Here is a 10,835-nt window from a genome sequence, read left to right as displayed (position 1 = left end):
AATAAAAATACAGTAGCCTACCATAAAGTCATTGATCGCTGTCCATCTCCCTCCTGCACAAACTTGTGCTGTCTTCCTGCTCCGCTGTCAGGATTCACCGGCAGTCTTGAGCAAAAGTGTATGCAGGGAGGGGGGACTCCCCTCCTCGTTTCATTGGTCCACTGTGACCAGTTTGTTAATGTCATTGGTCAGATTTTTTAACCTTTATTTATACAGGTAGTCTCATTGAGTCATGAGAATCCACCCCTAAGATCCACCCCTAAGACGTGTATTGGGCAGCTCTGTGAGTGCCCGGGTGTGACGAGGCTCAACGTTTTGGCGGCAGGAAGCTCGTTAGCGCATTAAAAAAAAAAAAGTCCATAAATTATCAGCAGCATTGCGCTGTGGTGTTCAAAGCTTGTGAAAAAAGTAGCAGCTTATAGTCCAGAAATTACAGTAATTTCATTATTAGTAGCTTAGGTTTGATGAAATTCCTGGTATAATATTTACATAAAACATTATTTTTTCATATTTGTTGATACATAAATATTTAAATATTTTGGTTTTACCTGTTTGTCTACAGCTCTGTGCATTTCTTTTCAAATTATTATTATAGATAGATAAATGTTCACAAACCTGGATCATGTGTTTACATGGCACTTTTTAAAAACGTTTTCAGCTTGCAATATCCAGGTTTCTGAACGCAAGATTAGACAGATTATATGTGGGATACAAAACAAAGGTGTTTTTAATTTTACAATGAAAACCAGGATATTGATATATTTAAACACAGCCTTGAAGATTTCTGCCCATTGCCCTGTTTTAGTCATTCTTCTGCAAACAATACTGAATCAGTGACTCTTGGGTATTTAATTTATTTACTTTTCACCACCCATCTCTTTGCTTTCTGTCTTCCAAGGCATGGTGAACCTCCTGTGGTGGCTCTGTTGGTGCTGGCAGAACCGGCGGACGCTCCCGTACTGGTGGAAGTGTGGCCTGGTGGTGCTGCTGCTTCACGGCCTGGCCCTCCTGGAGCTGATGGACTTCCCCCCGCTGCTCTGGGTCTTAGACGCTCACGCAGTCTGGCACCTCAGCACCATCCCGGTGCACTTCCTTTTCTACAGGTTTGTCCCACTGACCTCTCAAAGCTGTACTGAAGGCTGGATGTAAAAAAAAAAAAAAAAAGTGGGAATTTATTTGTTGCTGCTCTGTCTCCAGTTTCCTGATAGACGACAGCCTCTACTTACTAAACACAGAGAAGATGGGTGTTAAAGTGGAGTAGGAGGAGCCCATCGCCTCTTCATCACGCCTCCACCCCCACTCCTCTTCAGTCAGGGCAGCCGGACACCCGACCTCTGTCGTCGCTCAGCCTCCCAGATGAACATCGAACTCTGTTTACTTTTATTTTTTTCGTTCGTGCATTATTTTGGTGTGACGTCTTTGAAAAAAAGTTGCCATGATGGATTCTTGCTCTACTTCGCCTTGTACTGCCACGCGTGCTACTTTTACTGTATTAGGGGATGCTGGATGGGAGAAAGTACCAAACCTCCAGCTGTGCTTGAATCTTGTTTACTCAGTTTGGTAAAAATTCATCCCCTGAACCGTCGACGATCAGTTTTCATCAGCTGACCGTAGGTGGCAGCAGATCTGCGGTCCGGCCTGTTCATTCATGTGTTCATATGTGCCAAAACTGACAGAAAGGTTTCCTCTTTTCAAAGAGCTGCCAGCTGATTTTTCTAGAAAGACGGGGAAGAGGATTTATGTTGGACACTGTGTTTTTTTTTTCTCCATCGCTCTTTTTTGTTTTTGTGCCTTTCTTCTTTTGCTGCTTTTGTTTCTCTTCTCCAACATTCTTTTTTTTTTTTTCCACTAAGCGTTTTTGCTTTAACCCTCTGCCTTTAACCCTCTGCCTTAGTTGATTTGAAGTCTGATATTTTGACCCATTTGTGCCATTTTTTTAAAAAGTTTTTTTTAATTTAATTGATTTGCCTGCCAGTTATGAGATGAAAATATGACTTGAATTCACCTGAATTGCCTTTTCAAACGAGAAATGAACTGAGATGCAGGAAGATCCGAGCGACTTTTCTCCACATTCACAGTTTTAAAGTTCAAGGGTAAAGCTGAGCGATACCTTTAAAGCTTCAGTATTCCCCCAAATGAAACCAACACTTCCACCTCTGCATCATAACCTGCATCTCAGCGAATGTTTATTTTAACCTCCTGGAACTGAATTTACTCCCATGTGCTCTCTGAGCTTTACGTCCACATGTGCACTTTACGACCGCGTGTGTTTCAAATGTCAGCCCATGCCTTTGTGTGCGAATGTGAACAATCAGCAGTGTGTGTGTGTGTGTGTGTGTTTTCTAGACATTGCGTCGTCATAAATCGAGTGGCTTTGTGTGTGCTTATAAGACTTTGCACGACGGTCCTTTTGTGTTTGAGCAGTTTGTGAATAAATGTAGAAATAGTTTTGATTTGTGACGGCGCCGGGGGAGAAGAGAAAGACAGGATGCTTTAAGGTGTAGGTGTAAAAAAAAAAAACTAATATAAAAGATTTGACAAAATATCTATTTTTGTTGCATAAAATAAGCCTCAAATGACTTGTTTGTTTGTGCATCTGGCTTCTAAAAGGTCAAAAATATCAATTATGGCAGATTTATAACCAAAATCACTTGTTCATTAATGTTTATTTCTGTCGTAACACGAGTTAAAGTAAAATTAATTTGGACATGTCATCGCCTGCTGCCCTGTGCACCATCACCTCCCCCACTGAGCGCACTTTCCTCAACCTCATCTAATATTTGACCAAAAAAAAAACAAAAAGTGTGGATTAAATAAAAACTGTCTTTGTTGATAAGGAACATATATAAGATGTGATTTTTTTTTAAATCTACATAAGAAACTTGATTATGTCCTCTTCATTTTGCAAACTTAACGTTCAACATTCTGTAATTGTTTATTACAACATATGGAACCCCACTTCAAAAGATCTGAACTATCCCTTTAGTTTTGTTTAGTTACTGCCGTTTAGATTTGTTTTGTAGAAATCAGTCAAAAGAAATTGAATTGCTTCATCTTAATGTCTGCCAATTTCAAGGTTCTTTATTGTCATTTGCATCACATGTGTACCCAAGGTCCCAGTTACGCACAAAAATATATATAAAAAAAAAGTATAAAAAGAAACGGTTTCTAAGGATCTAAGATATAAGCTAAACACTAATGATGTAAAATAATAGAGCATATCAGAGTCAGAGTCAGAGTTTCTTTATTGTCATTCGCACCTCATGTGGTACATGTGGTGGAGCGAAATTATGTACACAGGGTCCCAGTTACATCCAACAATAAAATGTCTAAGAAAAACAGTAATAACATCTAAGATATGAACTAAGAAAAACATCAACTAAATATACACTAAGCACTCATAACATAAAACATTGAACATCAGCACAAACATGAACATGAGTCTGTGAGCAGATGTGCACGCATGAACACATCAACATGAAACAGATCAGCAGCAACATGAAACAGATCAGCAGCAACATGATATGGTTTTTCACAGTGATTATTCTAGTTAGAGATTCATGAGTCTAACAGCCTCAGGGTAGAAGCTGTTCCTCAGTCTAGTGGTTCTACACTTAATGCTCCTTAACCTCCTTCCTGAGGGGAGTGGGGCAAAAAGTGTGTGTGCTGGGTGGGTGGGGTCCTTCATGATGCAGGTGGCCCTCTTCCTGCATCTGGAGGTGTAGATGTCTGTGATGGTGGGGAGACTGATTCCAACAGATTTCTGTGCAGCCTTCACCACTCTCTGCAAAGCTTTTCTTTCTGCAGCTGTGCAGCCTCCATGCCACACATTGATGCTCGAGCACAGGATGCTCTCCACTGCACACCTGTAGAAGGAGGTGAGGACTGAGCTTCCCAGACCAGCTCGCCTCAGCCGTCTGAGGAAGTAGAGTCTCTGATGAGCTTTCTTGATCAGGCTGGTGGTGTTGTTGCTCCAGCTGAGGTTGTCATTCATGTGTACACCCAAGTACTTGTAGCTGGAGACCACTTCCACCGCAGATCCTCTTATGTTCAGGGGGGTGTAGGTGTTTTTGTTCCTTCTGAAGTCCACAATCATCTCCTTTGTCTTCTTCACATTGATGTGAAGGTTATTCTCTCTGCACCAGCTCTCCAGGTGTTCCACCTCTTGCCTGTAGCTGGACTCATCATTGTTTGTGATGCATCCCACCACCGCTGTATCATCTGCAAACTTTACAATGTGACAGCCTGGATGGGTAGCTGCACAATCATATGTGAGCAGAGTAAACAGAAGGGGGCTCAACACACATCCCTGAGGAGAGCCAGTGCTGAGGGTTATGGTGGAGGAGGAGAGGTTGTGGATCCTCACTAACTGTGGTCTGTTTGTTAAAAAGTCTAGTACCCAGTTGCAGATGGAGGGGCTTAGTCCTAGTGTGGATAGTTTGTCCATCAGGGTTTGGGGGATCATGGAGTTGAAGGCGGATGTGAAGTCCACAAAGAGCATACGGACGTAAGAGTTTTAAGTATTATATTAAGTATATTATATATTAAGTATATTATATTAAGTATTATTATATTATATTAAGTAAATTCAAAGCATTTTAATGCTTTTATTAAAAAAAAAGGCTTAACATTCATTGGAGTAATGTATACGCCTCCTTCATGCCAGAATCTGAGACTTAGAGTAATCTTATGTAGAAACTCTCAGATCCCGTGTTCTTGTCGACTCTCGGCTACTACCACCTTCAAATTGAGCTCACTTTCTACAAACTGACTGCTAATGTTGATCTGTGTAAGGTGTAAAGTTCATTCAGTGATTATTTCACTAAAATCTGTTCAGTAGTTCTTGAGATATTTTGCTAACATTGACAGTCAATTATAAATTTTTAATTGTATGCAGTGAACCCTTACAATAAGCAGCAGTTCAGACCTCATGATTTCAGATGGTGGGTCTCAAGCTTTTCTGTGCTTCTTTCTCTGCTCTTTGTGACTGGAAACCGTGTGCACATGCTCAGTACGGTAATTTATACGTGTTAAAAGTAGTCCAAGGGTCCACGTCCTCCTTTATCCTGTCTTGACGGTCACACAGCGCCGATGCTCCCAGACCCAGGCTCAAAACCAGAAGTGTTGGAGCTTTTTGGTGGTGGCCTCTGTGTGGAACGTCTCTGTTAGCTGGCTTTCCTCCCATTTTGATTCCCATATTGGTTTAGTATCCAAATTTTTAGCCTGACCAGCACCACTTAGCCTTAGACAGAGGCCAGGACTGCATGGGCTCGGTGTGTCTGAGTGAGGACTTTTTGTTGTTTTCTGGGAGCTCTGTGCAGGAAGATGTCCTCTGACCCCGGCTGATGTGGGTGGGGAGAGTGGATAGACGGAGATGAATAGAGTTTATTCTTCCTCCTTCAACTCCTGATCTCTGAGCACGACTGAAGAGCCTGAGAAACGAGAAATATGAAGATGCACATAGATAAAAAAAAAGAAAAGAAATCCTCTTTCATCAAAACTTGCCAGTGTTAAGTTGATGACTGAACTTACAAATTGACAAATGAAGATTTAGCAATTTAAACAGAAACAAATGGACTGTAAGGCAGGAAAGATAATCAAATTACAATAAAATAGGATATAAAGAAGTGAAAATGTTCACTTTTGAAACATATGAATACTTAACTAAATTAGAAGGTAACTCACGACAGTGTGTTCACGTAAAAATATGATTGAATATTTTAAAGAAAACACCAAATATACACATATTTTTTTCGTACGCCACATTTCATCTGATCAAGTTTCTTCAAACTCTAATTAGCAGCTTTTAAAAAAAATTGTATTTTGATTAAAAAGCAAATAATAAAAAAAATAAAAACCTGAAATTCAGAGTACACAATAAACGATCTCCAGTTTCTCCCCACAGTTCAAAAACATGCATGTTAGGCTGCTTCGGGGTCCAGGCCTCCCTTGCAAAAGAGATCTGTGATCTCAAAGGGATTTTCCTGTTTAAATAAAAACTAACAAATTAATAAAGTCAAGCTTTGTTTGAAGGAATGCATATCACCCGCCACGTTTCAAGCCAGAGTTGATGACTGAAGTCTTATGATGAGCAGGTATTTACCATATTAGTCAAACTTGGTTAATGACGTCTGGCATCATGAGAACTTGTGAGACCTTAATATGAGAAATTTTGAAATGTTTACTGTACTTAAAAATCAAAATAAATTGACGATTACATTGTACTAACATATGTATTTTAGTTTCTAAGCACATTATACCTAGTACAAAAATGTAGACTACACCACTGGGATAAAGGTTTACTTGAATAAATAAATAAACATGTGATATAATACATTTTTTACTAAATTCAAATTATTTTTGATTTATTTTTGCAGTGTTTGTTCTTTATTGAACTATTTGTGTGAAGGGAGTGATAGTTTGTGTTTTGGGATGCCAGGTTTGCTGCACAGTTTAAAGTGAGGGCGGGTTGTGCGTCAACCCGCCACTCCCCAATTCGTGGCCTTCACGGGAGCGCGCATACACTCCACTTTACTCCAGCTCACGGTTACGCGCGTTACTACCGACCAACAGGCAGGAGTTCCGTTGGAGGAAGTCGCTGATTGGGAAACACGAACCTCAAACTCCAGGAAAGGAGCTCAACCCGGGAAAAGGGGAAATAAGTGGAAACGTGTCACCGTCTCAGCTGGAGAAATATAAAATTAAAACTTTTGGAATATGGACTAAGAGGCGACGGAGTCTGCGCAGATGGAGGCGGCGAGAAGTTTGGTGTTTGTCGGGGCCGTGCTGCTCGCAGTGACGGGAGCTTCGGGCAGGGAAGGTGGGTACATTTCCCGGTCTTCGCCACCAGTTACTGACCCAGCACTCCCACTTTTTGGGGGACGTGGTCACTGAAGTCCGACGGTCATATTTGAGTAAAAATACTCGAGGTTCCTACTGGTCAGGGTCCACATTCCTGCGTTGACTCAGAGTCTAGTCGCTGCTGAGACTCGCGGGATCCATGGAAGTGGGGGGTGGAAGAAAAAAAAAGCACACCTGTCACGCAGAAGTCTCACGCGACGCTTCGGTGTTTAGTCAAAAAAAGTCACCCCGAAACTTGAAGCAGCTTCACACATGAATAAAGTCATAGCAAGGCGTTTAAAAACCACAGCAAGGTTTATCCGTAAACAAACACAGGCGGTGCATTGTGTCCCAGCGATCGAGTCTGTCAATTATTCACTCGTGTCTCTGAAGGGGACATTGTCTCATAGAGGACCACTTGTCTCTGAGTGCAGGAAAACAATAAAAGGCGAAAGTAAAGTTTTGAAAAATTCAAACCAAGTTTTCATATGAATAAAAATGGAGTTTTAATTGGATCTGCAGAATTATATTCTCCCTCCTTTTTTTTGCAAAAACTTTACTCGCTTTCTTTTTAATCCCTTAAAATCGGACAGGCGAGTACAAGTTTTGTCTGTTAGCAAAATATCTCATAAACTACTTGGTGACATTTCAATCAAATGTGCAGAAAGTAATCATCGAATGCACATCTAACCCTCATCACTGGAGTCAGACCAGTTCAAGATGTCCGCCACAGCTAATCCACATTAGCCAACATAAAAATGGTTTTATTTTGGTAAGTTAAAATTTATTGTGGTAGTAGCTGAAACTGATTCCAGATTGATATTTATTTAAAATTTTGTCAATAACTTTTTGGAGTCGGTGCTGTTTGTCTGTTAGCAAAATATCTCATGAACCACTGGACAGATTTTAATGATTAAAAAAAAAAAAGTAATCAATGAGTGCACATCTACATCTGAGAAACCGTTTGGAGGCATTAAAACAAAGAGTGTGTTGCAGCTGCGCGAGTTTTATTGGCAAGACATTCATAAACATCTATTTGAGGTCAAATCAGAAATGTCAATAAGTGCAGTCAGAAGAGTTTAAAAGCGTTTTTGGTTTCAAGCTAGAAAATGTAAACATCGATAAGTTTTTTTTCCATTATTGACCAGTGCTAGTCAATTTTTAGTCACGTTTTACAGATTAGTTTCTCTTTGCAGAGCTTTGATAAAACAACATCATGGTTTGGTTTAAAACTTTTGTATTTCTTTTCCTATAACCATCTCGTACGAGCGTAAACAACTCGTAGGAGTTGCACAGCCCGCTCCCACCGTCATTGCTGCACACACAAAGACAACAGTGACAGGTGAAGTCACTTCTAAATGCATCTGTATTGTTGATGGGAACTGGTTGGTGTACTTTAACCCGTGGTGTTGTCGGTGATCGGTGCGGAGCGCTCTGACTGGTTCCCAGAGTTGAGCAACGCACCAGGCCCAGTGGATCGATGTCCACAGTTTTACTGTATTAACGCGAAGCCCCCTCTCCATGTGACGGACCTAGTCTCCATCAGGTTCATGTCCTTGTCCCTCTTCTCAATAGAAGAGTTTGTGATAGCCAAACTCACAGGGCGGATGATGAAAGTCCTACTAGTTTAATTTGGTCAAGCGAGCCCCACGAGTCAAAGGTCTAGACAAGGTTTGCATCCGCTGTGGTCAAAAGAGCCATTTCTGATTAAACATGACTGGAAAAGTTCAAGTTCAAGTATCTTTATTGTCATTTGCATCACATTTGGTACATGAGATGGAATGAAACTGTGTACTCGGGGTCTCAGTTACACCCAAAAATAGCTAAAATATAAAAAGAAGCAGTTAAGAATCTAAGATGTACACTAAACGAAGGCTAAACAATACGCTAAAATATCTAAGATATACGCTAAACACTAATAATGTAAAATAATACTGTATATTAAACAGCAGCCCGAACATGAGTCAGTAGTGAGTAGATGGGTATGAATGAATACAGCAGCATGAGAGAGTCAGCAAAACCTGCTACAACTGTGATTATCAACTGATGGCCCATGGGCCACTGATCTTGTTGGAGTGGGGCTTTTCTGGCCAGTGGAGGGTGACATTATAAAACTAAAATTATATAATGCATTTTAATATTTATTGATATTTTTACATTTTTAGACAAGACCATATCGTAAAGAAAGAAACTAATTATAGTTTATACAGATTCTGATATAAATTAAAACACTGAACTCTGCAGGTCTATGTGAGGAATAATAAATAAGTATTGGGCGGGGCTGTGGTAGCTCAGTGGTCAGTGCTTTGGTCTTGTAATCCTGAGGTTGCGGGTTTGAGCCCAGGTTGCGTCAGTTAGTGCATCCGGCGTAGAAGAAATTGCCAAATCTTTCATGTGAGTGGTGACCCCTGAAGAAGGGAGCAGCCAGAATAAACGTACTTACGAAGTTACTTCAACAATTTCCTGTGGGATCAATAAAGTTCTTATCTTACTGGTAGTTATCAGGCAAAAAATTGTCAATAAAACTGCCAAAACTATAATTTTCTGTTGTGGGTAGAAAAATCAATACAATTAAATTTCATGAAGTTTTGGTCAAAGCTTCTAAGAGCTGCCGATGAGGGACTGAAGAGCCACACGTGGCCCCAGAGCCGCAGGTTGTAGACCCCTGGTCTAGACCGTGTCAAAGATCTAACTCACCCCGAGCCGAGGAGGAGACCACCAACACCGTCAGAGGAACCTACACTTGAAGGGTGGAGCTGCAAAACTTCACTCTAAATAACAACAGTAATAGAATGTAGCTGATAAATTATATATATTTTTTATTAAATAATGATTTTAATCGTCGTCTTTATCATCCTCGAAAACGGGGATTCCCAAACCTTTTCAGCTTTCGACCCACAAATAAAAGTTGCAGAAACCTGTGACCTGCACACCAACTGTAAAAAGTTAAAAAGGAATTTAACAGAGTGTCATCAACAATTGTCTTTTTATCCATTTATGTTAATGGCTGTATGTATTTGTAGCAAGAATGGCAAAATATGCTACTTTAAAATGAATTTGGCTCCTGTAAACTCTCGTAAGACGCTCTACTTGGTGTTTTTATAACCCACATGGCGGTCTGGACCTACCTTTGGGGACCGTTGCTCTAAAATGATCAACTTTCTGCTCAAGACCTGCTCTTTAATGGAATACACTTGTGTTTATGTCCCCTGGTGTATATGTGAGTTTACGGTATTCAGAACTAGCAAATGATTTCGAACGATTTTTAAATATTATAATTTTTGGTAATTATTATTATAAATGTTTTAATCCTTTTAAATTTTTGGAGCTTTTGCACAGGCAGTTATTGAGACGGCACAAACAAATTTCCTAAAGGGGACGATAAAGTATGGGTTTCATACAGGATTGTGTTTCTTTTTGTTTGACGAGCAGGACAACGTCATTTTGACTTGCCAGTCCTCCAAAGTTCTTGTTTTGTTAAACCAACCGTCTAAAATTAAGTCAAGATAATTCGTGTTATAAACAAAACATAGCTGAGATGCTGAAACTTTATAGCGAACCTAATGTTTTTTTTAATTCGGTGTAAAGTGCTGCTGCAAAACAACAAACAGGTGTTCTCGCATTTTTTGACGTTGACACAGATTACCTCCTGGCTCCAGATGTTTGCGTTATTCTTATTTTTTCCTGGGAGCGTTTGAGCATGTAAGACACTGATGCTTAGATAATTAAATACAACAAAAGGCTTTTAGATGTAAAATAACTGGGTGAGTGATGTAAGAAACTCCCACAAATAAGAATGGAAGTTGTGGCCTGCAGCTCCCAGTTGGGGGATAACCGTGTGATTTGTAGGAAAAAACAGGAGTGACGTCTTCTGAAGGGAAACGCTTTAATAGAAATTCTATAAAAGAAGTTTAATTCGAGGATGGAAATTCACATTAAAATGCTTTAATAGTCTAAAAACTTAATGCAGTGCCAGATGTGTGGAAGGGGGATGT

General features: G+C 40.1%; 2 protein-coding genes across 2 annotated transcripts in view; both read left to right on the top strand.

Annotated features, from left to right (window-relative positions):
* pgap3 (post-GPI attachment to proteins phospholipase 3) overlaps positions 1 to 1,319 on the top strand; it is a 4,347-nt gene extending 3,028 nt beyond the window's left edge. The window contains 2 exon segments of the mRNA XM_037691012.1: positions 899 to 1,103; positions 1,198 to 1,319. Coding sequence (XP_037546940.1) covers positions 899 to 1,103; positions 1,198 to 1,261 — 269 coding nt within the window. The 3' untranslated portion in view covers positions 1,262 to 1,319.
* Positions 1,320 to 6,564: 5,245 nt separating this feature from the next.
* The window catches only part of erbb2 (erb-b2 receptor tyrosine kinase 2), a 31,401-nt gene continuing 27,130 nt past the window's right edge, over positions 6,565 to 10,835 (top strand). The window contains exon 1 of the mRNA XM_037691423.1: positions 6,565 to 6,820. Within this exon, the coding sequence (XP_037547351.1) occupies positions 6,748 to 6,820 (73 nt within the window). The 5' untranslated portion in view covers positions 6,565 to 6,747. The remainder of the gene's footprint in view (positions 6,821 to 10,835) is intronic.

This window comes from Nematolebias whitei, chromosome 17 (assembly GCF_014905685.2).
Source record: "Nematolebias whitei isolate Nwh7 chromosome 17, NemWhi1, whole genome shotgun sequence".
Taxonomy (NCBI): Eukaryota; Metazoa; Chordata; class Actinopteri; order Cyprinodontiformes; family Rivulidae; genus Nematolebias; species Nematolebias whitei.
The sequence above is the reverse complement of the archived record's forward strand: the minus strand, read 5'-3'. Positions and strand labels throughout refer to the sequence as shown.